An 18,070-nucleotide genomic window follows, 5' to 3' on the forward strand; every position below is an offset into this window, starting at 1 on the left:
ACTTCTCAGGCATCTTTATTGATCAGTGGTGGAAAGAGTACTGAAAATATGTACTTAAGTACTGTTACATGGCTAAAATATTACTCAGTTATGAGTTAAAGTACTGGTGTTAGAAATATACTAAAGCAAAAGTACAAAGTATTTGTTGCAAAAACTACTCAGAGTATCAGTTACTTTATCCACCGTGTGTTTTCCTTAACCAATAGCTGCTAACAATTGATTAATTATTAATATTTTTTAAGATACAAGACATGTTTTTTGTCTTTTTTTTTCATTATAAGTTTTCTTATTCCTTGAATGGCTCCACCAGAAAAAACATCAAGCATCTGTAATGATATCTGCTTACTGTTATGCTGCTCTCTAACACATGTAATTATCAAATAAATAAATAAAAATATGTACATTTTCAGTGAAACAGTATCACCATTTTCACATTTAGTGGAATCCTTTAAAAAGCACTGAGCAGAAATACTACTTCTTTCTTTAGTTTCTCTTTTTTTTTTCTTTTTTCTTTCAAAAAATATGGACTAAAATGTTGGAGCAAGTAACCAATGCAATTTTTTTTTTTTTTTTGCATTTTTTCTACTTAGCCCTATAATGTTGACATTTTAAACATGTTAAAATAATTGAAGAAAAGTAATTGTTAAAATACAAATATGATGATGATGAAAATATAAAACTACTCTCAGCAGTCTTTGTCGCCCTCTGTCGGCCAGATGTCTGCAGGTTCAAGCTTCAGCTCTACTGCACTGCACTGTAAAAGGCACTGGATGTCAGTGGGTGACTGATTTTAAGAGGTGTTAGAAAACTTTTTTTAAAAATATATAATTGCCGTTTGTGTTAGCACTCCATCCGTTTCTGCGAATAAACTAAATGAAACTGTTATTTTGAAAGTTTAGATTATAATTTAAGATATCAACTCACAGGATATAAGGGCAGTGAAAACCTGAACACAAGCTTTATTCAGACGACAGTCTCATTGTGCATTAGAAAAGTACACAGTTAAATCAACAATAGAGCCAACAGAATAAGAGCCATTGTATTTAAAACAAACAAACAAAAAAGCCTACTGAGATTGTGAGAAATAATCTGTTCAAAACTTCCAAACTGCTCATTTTACACAAACCTCCTGCAGATGCTCTGTTCACTATTCTGATAACTTGAATTAACACTTTAATTAACAGTATTGTTTAATACTAGATGTTGATAGTGAATAAAACCATAATGGCAAACCTAATTAATAGTAATTCATGTGAGACTCGGTCTGTAAACCAGATTATTTGCTGATGAAGGAAACACTAATGCATTACTTAGTTCCTCATGAGTCACACATCAGTGTCTGCATGTCAGTGGACCAGCATCAGTATCAGCACAGTGAGGGGATTCATCAAGTGAGATACAGAGACAGAAGGTGTACTGATGAAAACCACACTGCAGGATAAAAGTCTTGGATGTAAAATTTACTTTAATATTGGCATTAAATATACTTTTAGAACCAAATCAAAATTAGAAGTACTTATTATGCAGAACGGCCCATTCCATAATAATGGATGTTGGATTTTATTAACTGATGCTTTAAAGTTGCAGGTAGCAGGGCGGTTTAGATGGCTTATCTGCTGGGTAGATACAGTTTTATCCTAAAAGTGACTACAGGGAGTTTTCAGCTGGTGTCAGTTTAATACTGATGCCTCTTTATGACCTACATAAGCGATCGAGACCATCAGTTAGAAGAGCGGCTATTTCTGTACAGTTATTCTTAATGCCTGCCACCGCGTCAGATTCTCTTTCAATTCAATGAAACAATTCTTCTTCACGTTTTCCCAGATAAAGTCACAGTGAGAAGGACATAATAACGTTAAAAAGGACCAGGAGGAGATCTTTATTTAGATTATTTCATTTCTGACTGTATATTTTGGGGAAACTGCATCTGTCCATAGAGGCCTCTAAAATAAACACAATATGAAAGCTCCTTGTAGCAGCTTGTTGATTATATTTTACATTATTAAATTAAATCTGTAAAGTAAGTTTAGTACACTTTTTAAAAGTATACTACTGTATAATTTTCAACACACTTGTGATGAAGTACACTTCTTGCAAGTACACAAAAATACCACTTTATGTATTACAGAGTTCTCTATAATGAATAAAAAGAGAATAAATAAAAATAAAAAGGGGAAAAATATAATATGATCCAGCCCACAGTTTGTTTCATTTTATTATTTTTTTTTTCTAGTTGTTAAACTACACATAAATTGAAAATAACTGAAATAAAAACACAATTCTTTTTTTTTTTTTTTTTTAGACGAGAGATTTTTACTGAATTAACAGAGTCTGACATTTTTACATAAAACATAATGTCTGTCTTAATGTCTCTGCTCAAATATAATGGGACTAGATGATACTCAGCTTGTTTTGCTCAGAGCACAAAAATAATACATCTGAAAAATTCAAAACCAGAGTCTCTTTCTAAAAATCACAACCCGTTTACTCAAAATAATCCACCGACCTTGTTGTGAGCAGTTTCATGTGAGAACTATTTTCTTTCTGGTACAAAGAAAGTCACAGCTCGCAACAAGGTGTGTGAATTATCTTGAGTCATGGGTCATGATTTCTGGAAAGAGATGCTGGTTTTGAAATTTTCAAATGTACTTTTCTGGTGCTTTGAGCACAAAAAACAACATTATATTGGAGAGAAGGCAGACATCTCTACAGCTGGTATCTCCAAAGCTCTGCAGCTCACATGAAATCTATCTAGACAGGAAAAATAGCAAGAAGAAAAGTTTGGTATTTTGGATTTTGCGGCGAACTGACCCTTTAAGTATAATAATAGTAAAGTTGCACTTTCTTGCAGTGCTTTGGGTCCTCTATGAGATTATGGAAGACATTCAGCAAAATTTCAGATTTAAATCTGCATTACATCTTTTACAAAGCATTTAAAATGTGTATATGTTTTTTTTTTATTGTTTTACTTTTCTTCTTAAGATAAACTTTGAATTTTAGAAAACCCCAAAAATGTATTTTTTAAAAATAAAACTTTTAAACTTGTTAGAGTGAAAGTGAATCAGGATTAATATTTAAACATTTTAAATTAAAACAACCAGAGGAATTTTTGAAATACATTTTTTGAGTTTCAGTTTCAAAGACCCAAGTTCAAATAAATTATCTCAGATAAAGGTCAGCTTCTCACTTATAAAGTATTTAACGTCTATATGTATGCCTCCAGATAATAAAAGGCTGTATTTCCCAAACTTTTATTCTGGGGACTCACTTTTTAAATATGACAAACCATCACGACCAAATTTAAATCTTGAGAAGAGTTCATTTGTGCATAAATAAATATTGCTGACCATTTTTACTGCACCACCTTGTATTATCTTGATTAATTTTATTGAAATAATACACATTTTAAGTACTTCAGAAATTATCTTATTATATCTTTATCTTTTTTGTTTTGTTTTGTTTTTATTTCCCCTCATCAGGACATTTTAACCTACACATTTTAAATATTAAATTTCTTCCATAGTCCTTTATTTATTTGGTGACACAAATAAAATCTTCTGTGACTCCCCTGTGGGTCCTGACCCTGTGTTATATATTACAGTGAATTAACACTTTTATGATAATTCACATGATTATAATTTCATTCATTTAATTTTTGCTGAGGCCCCCAGAGGGACCTCTATTTTGAAAAGCTCTGTCATAGACTTTGCTACATGAATAATTCAGGGTACCCTAAATTAATCTTTCTAACTGCACCCCTGCATGATGCCATTACATGCCTGCCGTTTGTTAGTAACAGTCCAGCAGGCTGACTTTGAGTGTGTAGATGTGTGAACGCTGCTCTCCTCTCCTCTCTCGCCCAGTGCATTGTGGTCTGTGTGCTAAAGGAAGCTGCTGCAGCGGAATCTGAAGAATTTGAGGTGTCCGCCAAGTCTACACTGTTCACCGTCGGCTCGTCTCTCTGTTCCTCTATCTGCACCGGACTCTCCGCGGACGCACTCCGAAGGTAACTCCTCTCTCCGGCTAATTCACCCCCGGGTTGTCTTTTGTCCTGTGTTAGTCGCCGTTTTGTCAGTTAAACGGACGACGCTAACATTAGCTCTTTTAAGTTAACATCCTGCAGGAGGAGAAGCTACTCGGCTAGTTAGTAGTTAAAAGCTAAGCTAAGCTCGTCTTGTGCCAGTTTACTGAGCGGCTAGCGAGGGCTGTTAGCTTGCTAAATGGCTCTGATTTGGGCTCGTTTTTATATCTTTTTTAACAACAAAGATAAGTATTAAGTAACGGTTTTCATGGCAGATGTCAGCATCGGCACATTTCACACCCGCTGTGCTGTTACCGTTATAAAAATAGCCGTTGCTAATTAACTAGCTAATCATTTCCACTTACATGTAATAAAAATTAGCTAGCAAGGTTTGTTTTAGTTAGCTTAATACGTTTCTTTGGATATTTTAGCGAGGTGAGGCCTATTAATTTGACTCAAACTTAGCTTAGACACATTTTATAGCCCATACGGAGAGACATCCTATCAGTGTGTGTGTGCTGTGGGTGTGTTTCTCACGGTTTCAACTCACTGTGAGGGTTTGAATAAAACGCACCAACTTCCAGCACAAGAAGCGGGTAGTAAACACACGATACGAGTTATAGAGACGTTGGGATTAATAGCATAAGGACAGCTTAGTCTTTTGTTCTCTGCTCACGGCGCTGTACGTTTTTGGGACGCAGCTGTGATGGAGATATCTGAGCAGGAAAAGGAGTTTTTTTTTTTTTTTTTTTGTGGTGAGACACTCTCACAAACCTCTCTGAGAGCAAACCAGACTTCCTGTCTCTCATACAGTCAGGCCTGTTAAGTATGCGCCTATATGAACATCCTCCATTTCAGTAGAAAAAAAACTCCTGAAAAATTAGTTTGTTTCAGAAAAGTTGTTCTCGTTTTCTGTGTTTCTCAGCAATGTGATGCAGGCTCTGTCCTTTTTTTTTTCATTTCAGGTTTAACAAGGAGAAAAAAAAATGTCTCAGGCCGAGAAAATGAAGGTGAGTGTCGGAAAAGAGAAACTAGATATCACACCTGAACCAGTACAGTATGCAGCAGTACCAGATTCCTACTTCTGCTTCACTGCGTCTAGACTAATGGCTCAGCAGCAGCAGTGATTAAGAAAGTGCAGCAAGCAGTGTGTGGTTAATATGTTCTTATTTCCTGTGTTAAAGCCGGGATAGGCAGTTTATTTTTGGTATAATTGGGCAAAAGTTCTATAATAATTTTTAAGCATGATGCACTTAAGGTGATCTGAGAGAAAACTCGAATTCTGCTGTTCCTTTTGGCTCTATTTTTAGGCTTTAGAAAATCTAACCTGCCATGGATAGGGTTGTAAGAAAATATCAGTACATTTGAGTATCGCAGTATTACGTTTCATCATACTGTATCAATTCTCACAAACACTGTACCGAGAAATTGTGATACATGTAAAGTTTTGTGACGATGGTTTGTTTTGTGTTGTGTTAAAACCCCCCAGTGCTAGATGGCAGTTTTGTCACTGTCTTTACTGTTCTAATTGCAGTAAAAGTAATATTTTGACTCAGATTTTATGTATATGGTGGTGTGTCTTTATACTGTGACAAATGGATTAAAAAAAAGCAAAGTATCACCTTACCTACAGTATTGTAATACATTGAATTATAACCCCTGCATTGTAATATGTATCATATTACTAGATTCTTGGCAATACACAGGCCTAGTGATGGGACATGTTGTTGGTAAGATATTTGTCAATTCTCAGTTCCCAAAACGTCGGTAGTTCACAGCCTGGGAATGAGACTCAGCAATCAAGAATCGCTTACTGAACCTTTAAAACTTCATGTTAGGTAGTTTTGTTTTTTTATGAACATAAGCATACAGCAAAAGTCTTTTTGATTTCCACTCCTTTTAGTAGGATATGCTGTGCTTCCCCTCTTTTTATGCGTTTATTTTCTGCATTTCATGCATTCTGCAAACTCATGCATTACACGTTCCATGCCGGATCACTCAGGCCTGGGCTCAGCATGCCTCTCGCCATCCTCATGACTCACCGCTGTGGCTTTATGCTGGTTGAAAGGCCCAGAGGCAGAGCAAGAACACACTGCTTATCAGGCTTATCAGTCATGACCTCTGCTAAAAGGACGGGGAAGGGTGGGTTTACAAATCTTGCAAAACTCTGAGGCCAAAATTAGCAAGCTAAATCAGGAACATGTACCTTTTTGTGTCTGACTTGACACTGTTTAGCATAGTTTAGCAGTGGTACAGGGGCGGTTGAATGTTGTCCTATTGGCCCACTTCTCATTGGTCTGACAAACTCTGTGTAGGAAAGGACCATAAACACTGGAATGATGGGTGGAAGGTCTTTTGCAAATAGACTGCAGAGAAGTCACTGTTGCCCTCCTAAATCCTGGCTGTTAGTGAACAGATGTCTCCTCAGTGGTTTCTACTCTAGCGCTAATAATTGGCTGTCATGTTATAATGACAGCCAAACTGTTTCACTTCAACCTGATTTAGTGACAGAAATTACTTTTAGCTGAGGTGATAATTCAGTCCAAAGCTGTGTTCTGTCATAAGTTTTATAGTTGTGACTCTACTGACTTTGCACTTTGCTTTTTTTTTTTCTCTACAGCAGGGGCAGTTCAACAACCCTGAGACCCCGGGGTACGTTGGATTTGCCAACTTGCCAAATCAGGTTCATCGCAAGTCAGTAAAAAAAGGATTTGAGTTTACATTGATGGTGGTAGGTGAGTATATCTTCACTGTTTTTCAATCCCTTTCTCATTTTTCCCCCCTTTTTGTCTTGAAACTATGCAACGCTGATTTTATTTGGTTTGGAAAATGATAGTCTGTCTCACTGATAACAAGGTTCGTGCTCAACAGCTAGAGCAAACATGTATACTTGAGGAATGCGTTTTAGTTTTTTGGCTCATGTAACTCTGTTTTTGTGATGAATTTATGGTGGGATCTTGGCCATTTGCCTGCACAGTATACAGCTGTTGCAGTCATATGCTTTCTCTTCATCACAGCCTTTCTACTGAACGGTTTCACAACTCTTTAACCTCTGTCGTTACTGTTGTTTGTTTGCTGAGAGTAACCTCTTTGACCTTGTCTTCAGTAATGCATAAGTGTATTTTAGTGTGCATGAAGGCTTTTTGGCGAGTGGAAAATGGCAGATGTCACGTCAGTGTAGTTGCTCAGCTGGCGTCAGCAGCAGCAGCAGCAGCATGGTAAACTCATGATGCGAGCTCTGTGACTGTGTGAACCTCCCTGCTTGTTGGTAAGGGGGGAGGGTAGAAGCTCCCCTGAACACTGCTCATCCTTTTGCTTTAAAATAAACCAGAGAGGAATGTAGCCAGTGGGCCCTCGAGGGATTGATTCACACAGTGGACAAGGCCTGCTGGTCCCTCTGCTGCAAGAACACTCATTGAGTGCTTATTTAACCTTCTGTGTGACCCGGCTTCTTAAATAAATCCGTGTTTTCCTGCACAGTTAAATAGCTACAGTCCTCCCCCACTGATAAAAACAATATACTTAATATGACAATTCATAATTTTCCTCAGCATGCTTCACTTTTTTTGTTAACCCCAAAACACTGGTACTCATTCCTCTGAAGCCCCTCTTGCAAATGAACCTGAAACTGTAGTGAGTATAATAAATATGTCGAGTTGAGTTTTCCATTCAAGACATTCTGGAAAAGCGCCAAATAGGATGTAGTAAAGACTTGTGTAAATCTTTTGCCGCTGCTCTGGTGGGAACCACGGTAGAGGCATTTCTGGGTAAAGCACACAAATTTGTTTAATGTTCATTTCACCACTTTAAATATTTTGAAAACATATTTGACATTCTCCACATACTGCTATACAGAGGTCACGTTACCACCACAGTTTGAGAATCTAGGTATTAATGAATAATCATCTGAAAATAAGAAACCAAAAGGACGAACCAGACACTGGCTGCAGAAAAGGCCTTTTGCAGGTTTCACAGCCATCAGACTGATGCAAGATGTTTGCAATCTACAAGCTCACCACTAGATGCCACTAAATCCTACACACTGACCCTTGACATTTTGTTCACTGCTGCTGTAGAGTTATGGATTTCACTGAGAGGCATACTGCTAGACTAAAACAATGCTCAACAGCTCTGCAAGAATCAGTTGAAACATTTTTCTTTTATGTAAACTTAATCACTTAAACTACAGATGTTTCTTGTCTGTGTTTTATTGTGACATGTCTGTAGTAACCAAGCGCCTGCTGCTGGAATATAAGAAAAATAGATAAAGTTTTATTACCAGGTAAAGAAGATTGGGGGTATTTTTAAGGTTCTTTAAGACATTTTTGTTAGTTTAAAAGGCAGCCAATCAAGATTTTGTTTGATAAAGCTGTATAGTTTGGCTTATAGTACACAGTTTCTGCAATCCATTGCAGATTTCCATGCAAAGATGGAGTCACGGTAAAAAAAATCATGAGAGTGAAACTATCCAGTCGTCTTCCTTTTGCTTTGTAGGACCTGAATGCTGCCGACTGATTATAAACACTTGTACTCCTTCCTCGGGTCCTGGGGTTGTTTAATCAACCACCTGACATAGTTGTGTGAAAGATAAACTCTGAAGTCAGATTTCGTATCATGTACTTCTGTGTGGAGCGCAGCCTTCTGTGCGTCACAGTGCAGACGTCTTGTTTCCTGCAGCACAGTGAATATCTCCTTTGTTCTTTTCATTGAAACTTAACTATCTTTTAGAAGAGGGTTGCACCAACCAGAACCTGTAATACTTATATTCATATTCTCATTTTGATGTTGACTTCTCATACTGATGCTGACTGCATGTTGATTGTTTCATTTTCCTCTGTTATTAAAAGGTGAATCTGGACTTGGAAAATCCACCCTGATCAACAGCCTCTTCCTCACTGACCTTTACCCTGAGAGAGTCATCCCCGGAGCAGCAGGTAAAACTCACATGGACCTAATGATCCGTGTTGTAGGGGATAGTTTGGATTGTTTGATCTAAGGTTTTATGAGATTCTTATCAATATTCAGTGTATTTACTGTAGTAGATTTGGTTAATTAAGATAAGCAAAGAGGGGCACCAACACAGATGCTAATCGATGATCTGCCCTGGATAAAGTCTGCAACACATATTATTTTAAGCCAATTAAAAAAGGTCCAGATAAATAAAAATAATATCATTTTAAGTGTGCACTCTATGTGGAATATTTTTACCCCTTTACGTTGCCATCAGACCACCTTTTCCAATGGTAAACAGCTGTCTTAGAAGCCAAATCTCTCTCTTTCCAAACCAGCCAGACTCCATAGGAAAAATTAGTAATTTTACCTCATAGAACTCAGAAGGAGTTGCTCCTCTACCACTGGCTTGATTTGTTTTTTTGTGTGTTATTGTGTGACTTTGCTGTTTTAAAAGGATAGTTTTTATTTATCTAAGTCACACAACAACACAAACAAACCAACATATTGAGGCAGCAGTAGACCAGTCACTCCCATTGTCTGTGAGGTAAAATTATTGATTTAGTCTATGGAGTTTTATTGGTTTGGAGAGAGAGATGTTTGGCTTGTATAGCGGCAGTTTCCCATCAGAAAGAGCTGCCAGATGGAAAAGTAAAGTGGTGAAAATATTCTAAATGTAGCGCACACTTAAGCTGATTCAGATTTGATTTTTTTAAGTGGTTAAGATCCATTTTGTTGCTGACCCCGTCTGCAGCAGGTGCTCCTGTTTGCTTCTCCATACGGAGGGCGTGCCCACCGCCATCTAATAGGTAACATCGCTGACTGTTGAGCACCTCGCCCGACCCTGCCTTCAAATAATCTGAATTATCCCTTCAAGCAGTTTTTGTGAAGTGTAAAGCTGTGCACTAAAAGCACATAATCAACAAATTCTTCATAGTACAGCTGTTTAATGAAATCTCATGCTGACTGCGTCCTTGCGTGCTGTTATGTGTTTTTTCTTCTCACAGAAAAGATAGAAAGGACTGTTCAGATCGAGGCGTCGACAGTAGAAATTGAGGAGCGAGGAGTGAAGCTCCGTCTCACTGTGGTAGACACACCAGGATATGGGGATGCCATCAACAGCCAAGACTGGTATGAAATCTTTTTGAGGGTGTGTGCTGATAAGAGGATGAGGTATTTCTAAATTTGAACTCCCCAGTGTCAGTCCTGTGACATTGAACAGTGATGAGCCATTATGAGCCTCAGACAGTTATAAATAAACGTTTTGAATCACAGGACAGCCGGAGGCGATTTTATTTTTCGTCTAAGCTTTTGATCTTAGTGTTGAGTGGCTGTGCCATCAGCTTGGATGAGTTCTGGTACAGTACACCGTGTGTTTTATCATGATGTGTGTTTTTCTCGTTCAGTTTCAGCACCATTATCAGCTACATTGATGACCAGTTTGAGCGCTACCTCCATGACGAGAGCGGTCTCAATCGTAGACACATTGTTGACAATAGAGTTCACTGCTGCTTCTACTTCATCTCTCCGCTCGGACATGGGTGCGTCCTGCAGTACATACTTAACTACTTTACACTCATCTCCTTTCATACAGACTTTTCTCTTGTTTTTGTCTCTTTCTGACCCCGTGCCTGTCTGTTTCCTGTCCACCCAGCCTGAAACCCCTGGACGTTCAGTTTATGAAGGCCATTCACAATAAGGTCAACGTGGTTCCTGTCATCGCCAAGGCAGACACGCTCACCCTCAGAGAGAGGGAGAGGCTCAAGCGCAGGGTGAGAACAACGGCCACCCATTGTTCAGGATCTTTGCCAGTTCCTGAAATAAACAGTAGCTATCATGTGCTTGTGGTTCCTGCTTTAACCATCCAGTGTACGATAATACTGTTTTCCCTGATATTGAAACTGGGCTCAATATAAAACATGTAAATCTAAAAGGCAGATGAACCTCAGTGATGCAGATATATTAATCTGATAATAATGATGATAATCTGTGTTTTGTTCATAAGATTCTGGATGAGATCGATGAACATGGCATCAAGATTTACCACCTTCCTGATGCTGAGTCGGATGAGGATGAGGACTTCAAAGAGCAGACCAGGATCCTCAAGGTGAACTTGATGTCTTTATTAAACCACAGGAATGAGAATTTGTCAAGGATCAAAGCAGCCAGCTTTCTATCCTCCTGATTATAATTAGAATCATAATTCCATTTAAGTCGTTCCATAACTGGAGGGAAGTGTTGTAATCATTTGTGTGGGTGTCTGAATCACTATTACTCTTTTCCAGGCTAGCATCCCATTTGCGGTGGTGGGATCCAACCAGCAGATCGAGGCCAAGGGGAAGAAGGTGAGGGGCCGCCTGTACCCCTGGGGAGTGGTGGAGGTGGAGAATCCAGAACACAACGATTTCCTCAAGCTGAGGATCATGCTGATGTAAGTGGTACAACTGCTTTCCTCACTCTTTAAAATTTTAGTGATAAGAGTTAGGTGACACTCGGAGTCACTGTGTGTATACTGTTTGTTTTCCTACAACTGCTGTGAACAGAAACCAAAGCAAGCTTGGAGAAGTTGTTAGCTTGCCAGAATGCCTTTCAACACAACGAGAGCAAAGTGTTCAAAGAAAAGGGATGTAGCCAGGACAGGAAAGGAGACAAAAGATTAGATACTTAAGTATTCACTACTTTAGCAGAATAATGCGGTCCAGACAAATCTGGGCCTCTGAGAGGTACACGGTCTGTGCAGGGTCTTAAAAAGTTTTTAAAGTTGATAAATCAATTCACTGACAATTAAGGCCCTTAAAACATATTAAAAATATTAAATACCATTTTCCAAAATTATAAATTTTGTAGCTTGTTTTGTGTGTTTGTCCAGAGAGGTTGTATCTTAATTTATTGCATAGGTGTGTAGCAGGATTCTGTGCAGACTACTGAGCTAAAATACCCAGCTTATAGTGAGATGTCTTTAGTTTTTTGTACTTATTGGCTGGAGGACAAGGAGTGTGAATCATGGCTGAGCCTCGTCTTTGGGAATAACGTGAGTCATACTGCTCTGTGTGATGGAAGGCAATAAGTGTAGCCTCTACGAGGATCAACACTCCTACATGCTAAGTGCAAGCTGCAAAACCATTAAGGGACACAGACAACCAGAGCCAGAAGCTTAAAACTCGCTGCAGATGCACAAAGACAGAAATCTGCATTCTTTCTGCCACGTTTACGAAGCTGTTTGTACGGCTGATTGCCTTTTATGAATCTCAATCATTGTGGAAACAAATACATGCACAAGCTTCATTTCCACTCCCAGAATGATCCATAAATAGATGCAGAAACATCTGTTAGCATATCAGTACTTGTGTGTGCAAGGTTCTGTGACAGAATAACTGTCATTACGTGGGACCGTTATGCACAGTTACGGCTCTTCATAGCTCCCTTGCCTCTGATATTTAACATGTACCTATAAACCATCACTGCAGTGATTTCTCAATTATCACTATTAAAGCTCAGATGGATGATCAATGATTAATTTACAAAAATACTTCACAAACTGCTTTGCAAGTCAAGATAAAAAAAACAAGTATTAATGGGAAGGTTATGGCTCTACTGTTTAGAAAACTATAAAATTCATTACTGACAGTTTAGAATTCAGTTATAAATGAGTGACATTTTACAGAATGTCTTCTAAACTGAAAAATAACTGAAGTGAAATGATCAAACGACCTACACAAACAGTGTTTAACTATCATTATTCATTTCCATGTCATCATTTCACCTGCATCTGTCTCATAAAAACTTTTTGTTTGCTGGACTAAAGCCTGCGTGAGGTGACACATTCTTGTTTCCTCTTTTATAAATACCAGTTCATGTGTGGGTTTGTGTGTACGAATGGTTTTGTGAGCTCACACATCATTTATACATCTGGCCCCAGGTCTCTGTTGCACATTTCTGCATTACAGCACCACCACTGAAGCTACAACAACAGCCACTGCTTCATCCACTGTGTAATCTGAGTACTGATGGGTGTTCCCAGCATGCCTATCTAAATAATGTTGCATTGATACAGAGTTCCAAGGAGTTATCACAAGACTGTTTAATTGTGCTGTCTTACAATCTATCTTCAAGTCTGTCACTATGAAACAAGGTCTGAACCTGCATGGAAAGAGTCTTAAAAAGTAATAAATTTAACTTCAGGTTTCTTGTATGTACACTGAGTACAGCAGAGCCAACATACTGTATGTAGTTTTCACACTGTCTATTCAAGAGTATTCATTGTTTGGTGACTTCCACAACCCCACAGAACCCACATGCAGGACCTCCAGGAAGTGACCCAGGACCTTCACTACGAGAACTTCCGCTCGGACCGCCTCAAGCGGGGTGGCAGGTTGTCCTCCCATGGTTACATTCTGCCTCTGTCTCCTGCGTACGTACTTGTCTGTCAGCTTGCTTCTCTGCACCTCCCCCACCTCAAACAGCAAACCTCTGACTAGACTTTAATCATATACAGTGTTTAAAAAACAAAAAAACAGAAATGCATCAGCCAGGCACACAACACACACCACAGATGTTAGAATAATGAAACACCCAGAGCTGTGCATACGGAGGCTGAGTTAGCAGATTAATGTCTGTATAATGGATCATGTACCTCCAGTTATTCTTCTGCTGTTCATTCACTCAGTGTAATGTTGTTGAACCAGAGTCATTCTGTAGTACAGTAGCTCTAACTCATCATTTTGCATGTTAACTACATCAGTTAGGCCGTGGTAGCGAGGCAGACTTTACTTCAGTGGTGTGGGCTGTAGTGGGTTGTGGTTTTACACGGTCAGTTGGTAGCTAACTGGCATACAGTGTGTAGTTTGAGTGTGTGTAGAGTTTGTAAACAGGAATACTGTGTGTGTCGTTTAACATAGTGTGGATTTATCATCATTTAACCCTCATTGTAGACCAGAAACAATCTTTTAGATTTCCTTCTTAAAGCCAACCCAGGATAAAGGGAGTGGTTTTACTGCCTCCTCATTGCCCCGCCATCTGGCCAATGATGGCTGTCTGATCTTGATTTGTCCAATCCCCATGAGTGGACTGTTGGAGGTACCGTTTTTGTTTTGTTTTCATCTGGGGGAGGTAACGCTGTTCCCCTGACTCTCGCACTTGCTGCTTCCCTCTTGAATCTTACTGCTTTCATCTCTTCGTAGTTACTTGTTGTAGATGCCCACTTTTCTCTTGTGAGCTGTTCTAAACTCCACTAACCCACTGACCCCTCCTTCACTTTCTCAATGTGGCTATTGTCATGTTTGCCTAATGCTACTTAAAATGGTACAATGTGCACTCCTCAGGCATGCACACATACACACACCTCTGACTTAGTCATTATAATGCTTTATAAATCACCACTCAAAGTGATTTTACACCTATAACCTCTCTGACTGTGCATTTAACTTAATGACTCTTTTGTTTAATCGGCACACATTCTGCAGAAATATTAGAGGTTGATTTTGTAACATCACAGTAACTGTAGTTGTGTCATCGATGCAGAAAGGGACCGGAGCCGGAGGAAATGGACAAGGATATGATCCTGCAGGAAAAGGAGGCTGAGGTGAGAGATTTCAGACACTTGTTAAAAAGAAATTAATCCTAACCGTGTTTTAAATTTTGGGAAATACACTGATTTGCTTTCTTGAGAGTTAGAGGAGAAGATCGATCCCACTCTCATGTCTGTACACTTAATAATTAGCGTACAATAACAGCTGGAAGCAGGTGGAACTGTTTCACTGAGCTTTAGAGATGATAGGTGGACTGTTTTGTTCTGTCTAGCTGTTTCCGTCGGTTTCTAGTTGTAGCGTCTAAAACTCGGTACAGAGTGTAAATCTTATAATGTAATGGAAGTCAAGTCATGATTTTGTATAAAGCACATTTAAAAACAACCAAAACAATAAAATAATGGCTGTTAAAGATGTAACGTGATAAACAGCAAGAGCATCAGAGATGACATAAAAATGGCATCCTATGCACAAGTAAATAAATAGAGGAACAGATAAATATGTAAAACACAGAAAAATAGAAGTGAGAGTACGACGTTAAGGACTCTCAAAAGCCTGAGAAAACATGTGAGTCTTAAGTTTTGCCTTTAAAATATCAACAGAGCTGAAAAGGCTGTTCCAGAGCCTTGGGTCGGTGACAGCGAACGCCCTTCCCCTTCCAATGTAGTGGAAATCGTATTGAGCCAAAACAACATTTCTTCAGAAATCGTGACCCGGTTATCCAAGACAATCCAACGAGCCTGTCGTGAGCAGTTTCATGCAGGAACTATCTTTTTTCTTGAAGAAATAAAGTAGTTCTGTTTCTACTGCAGAAAGAAAATAGTTCCTACATGTGCAGCTGTGTAGATCCAGTCTGCACCAGGAACTAACTGCCCCAAAGTGTCTAAATCTAAATGACACTAAGTTATAATTAACTACCAATTAAATTTGGTTCCTATACCTGTCTTTTTGCTAAACTAAGCAAACCACCTGCTGGCTGCAATTTCATATTTAGTGTCCAGATAAGAGAGTGATATCATCAAACCCACAGCAAGAAAATGTCAGATTATTCTTTGAAAGGTCGTTCACTGTTCACAAATTACCATTTAAACCCTGGTAACAATTAAACTTATGGCGACTGTAAAAACTCATATTACGTATGTCAAACTGGTAAATGATGTGTTCTTGTCGTCTGTGTGGGACCAGTTGTTCCAAGTCATTGATTTATAATTGTCAATGTATTTAGTTAGACTGAAGGAGTCTACTACTGAGAATGAACATACACAAAAACAAAAGTGACACCTTTATGATCTAAATGATTGTTTTTACGTGCAGCTGTTGTTTCCCTGTCAAACATGTCGATGCTCTGTGTCGCACAGTTGAGACGAATGCAGGAGATGATCGCCAAGATGCAGGCCCAGATGCAGAAGCAGGGAGACGGAGAGGGAGACGGCCCCCATGCGTGAAAAGGCCACGGTAGGAGCAACATGGATTCTCAACATCCATGGGACACAGAACTTCCTGCACTCTTAACCAAAATAAATTCTGTGAGATCAGACTTCATTTTAGTTGCAAATAATAATAATAATAATAATAATAATGATGTGTAACTTCTCTTTGTCCACTGTAGGTGTTTTTGAGCCACTGCTCGAGTTTTGACTAGAGCGAGACGGATGATAGCAGAGAAGGTGTGAAGGCCATCTGGTTATTGACTCGTACTGCTTGCCACTATTTTTATTCCGATCCCACACGAGATCTGGAGTCAATTTTTTTTTATACATACAGTAAAATATATCCAAACAGTGTTATGTTTATATATTTACACACGGTTCTATTTCTTCTTCTTTTTTAAAATTTTGTTAAATTTTATTAGACTTTTGCCAGTTACTCAAATGAAGTCACATGACCCATCTTTTAAAACAGTAGCATATATATTTAATACACACCCATTGGGATGCTCTGTTGCTTTTTCCACTTTTTTGTTCTGAAAACCAAAGCGTCGCTGCTCATATTCAGTGCTTTTAGTCGTAAAACATCTCTCAAAGCACATGCTAACCTTCGCTCTGTGAAAGAGCTTCATTGGGAGAGTCAGAACTAGTAGCATAAAAATATCTTGGTATGTCATCGTCTCAGAATTCTTTCTTTGTCAAGAGAAAACATGGTTACGTGTCCCCCCTCTGGTTTCAAAGTGACCACACAAGCTTCATATGAAATAGGGTCGACCCTGCTCAGTGTTAATCATATTACCCTCCTCATCTGCATGCAACTCTCGACTGTCTGCTAACATTTTCAGGTGAATTTCCCCTCTAGTGCTGCTCCCATTCATGTCCAAATCTCCATTAGTGCAGTTCAGATCAGTGTCTTTAAGTGCAACAGGATTCAAAGTGTCGTTATGCTCCATTTGAGTTTGATATAAATTAAATAAACTGTGACCCTTGACCTCTAACAGTCTTCCTGACAAATGAAGGACAGGCAAAACGAGGCGCGACGCCTCGATCTGGTGCTTTCAATCAGTAAGATGTAATTACTCCACGTCTCATCCTCCACACTGTAAAGTGAAGTCATGTGCCAGGGAGCATTAACTGTTACGTTTTTATTGATGCAGTGAGATTTAAGAGGTATAAACTTTTACCTGTCCCAACTGCTGAGTACTTTGTGGTTTCCACGGCCGCAGAGATTTAAAAGGTGACCCGATGAGGTCGTTGTAGCCAACGTTTCCCTCACCAGCCAAGATGTGAGTTCTTTACATTCCTCTTTGTGCTGTTTTTAATCCAATATTAAAGTACCAAATATTGTTTTTGATGCATATATTGTAATAAAAGTTTTATTAAACTTTATTAATCTCTTGTGTGACTTGAGCCTTTTTAGTTATCTGCTTTTATTTAACAAATTATCAGATAATCAAGTGTCTATTCAGGGTTCATCATTATTTTTACACATTATTTTACACTTTTGTCTGGTTACACCCTGCTCTTGATCACATGGCTACGTACAGGACAAAAATATATAATGCAGCACTTTTATTTTTTTCTCCCATTTTCTGTGAGTTGAAGTAAAAAATCTAAGACTTCTGTGCACATAAAAGATTAAATTTTAAATTTGTACAAATCGATGTTAGTGAGCTCTTCTCCTTTGCAGGTGTGGCTCATAGAGACGCTGAATAAACAGCAGGATTATTTCACAGCTACCTTGAACTTTTCACAATAAAAGATCACTCTGCAGTTTGATCTTGGAAAAAAAGACATTTTTAGCCACTGAGCGAGGCTTCTTTCACACAAGGCTGCAGATATTTAATTTCCCCAGGAAGGCAAAGCAGTGACCCACCCTACTCTGCCTCTGAAGGCAGTGAATACCAGCCAATCAGAGGCAGAGCAGGGCGGGTGCTCGCTAACAGATTTTAAGAAGTTTGTGAACAAAAAGTATAAGAACAGTCTTATATTTCCATGTTCAACTCATGAAAAATGGGAGCAAAAATAAAAGTGTTGATTGAAGAGGAGCCTGAAGCGTCTCCACACACACACACACACACACACACACACACACACACACACACACATACACACACATCAGCTGATGCTTCCTGCTCCCTGTGTGT

The 18,070-nt window shown here is 38.7% G+C and overlaps 1 protein-coding gene across 2 annotated transcripts; it reads left to right on the top strand.

Moving 5' to 3' along the window:
- Positions 1 to 3,849: 3,849 nt before the first annotated feature.
- septin2 (septin 2) lies at positions 3,850 to 16,546 on the top strand. 2 transcript variants are annotated; one of them, XM_084731703.1, is made up of 13 exons: positions 3,850 to 4,006; positions 4,987 to 5,031; positions 6,642 to 6,756; positions 8,869 to 8,955; positions 9,979 to 10,102; positions 10,378 to 10,512; positions 10,626 to 10,743; positions 10,977 to 11,078; positions 11,257 to 11,402; positions 13,260 to 13,382; positions 14,492 to 14,552; positions 15,855 to 15,951; positions 16,106 to 16,546. In XM_084731703.1, the coding sequence occupies exons 2-12, from the start codon at positions 5,008 to 5,010 to the stop codon at positions 15,939 to 15,941; spliced, it is 1,122 nt and encodes a 373-aa protein (XP_084587829.1). In that variant the 5' UTR covers positions 3,850 to 4,006; positions 4,987 to 5,007; the 3' UTR covers positions 15,942 to 15,951; positions 16,106 to 16,546. The 2 variants fall into 2 exon arrangements, with proteins under 2 accessions (XP_084587829.1, XP_084587830.1); XM_084731704.1 differs by having other exon boundaries at positions 3,851 to 4,006; positions 13,260 to 13,343.
- Positions 16,547 to 18,070: the final 1,524 nt, after the last annotated feature.

Source organism: Lutjanus erythropterus, chromosome 12 (assembly GCF_056507025.1).
Source record: "Lutjanus erythropterus isolate fLutEry1 chromosome 12, fLutEry1.hap2, whole genome shotgun sequence".
NCBI lineage: Eukaryota > Metazoa > Chordata > Actinopteri > Lutjaniformes > Lutjanidae > Lutjanus > Lutjanus erythropterus.

Bases quoted from the DNA above. Each gene is read 5' to 3' on its own strand.
- septin2 (XM_084731703.1), top strand. From the start codon at position 5,008: ATGTCTCAGGCCGAGAAAATGAAG. The intron at 10,744-10,976 runs GTGAGAACAACG...TTTGTTCATAAG, and splicing joins GGGAGAGGCTCAAGCGCAGG to ATTCTGGATGAGATCGATGA. The intron at 14,553-15,854 runs GTGAGAGATTTC...TGTGTCGCACAG, and splicing joins TGCAGGAAAAGGAGGCTGAG to TTGAGACGAATGCAGGAGAT.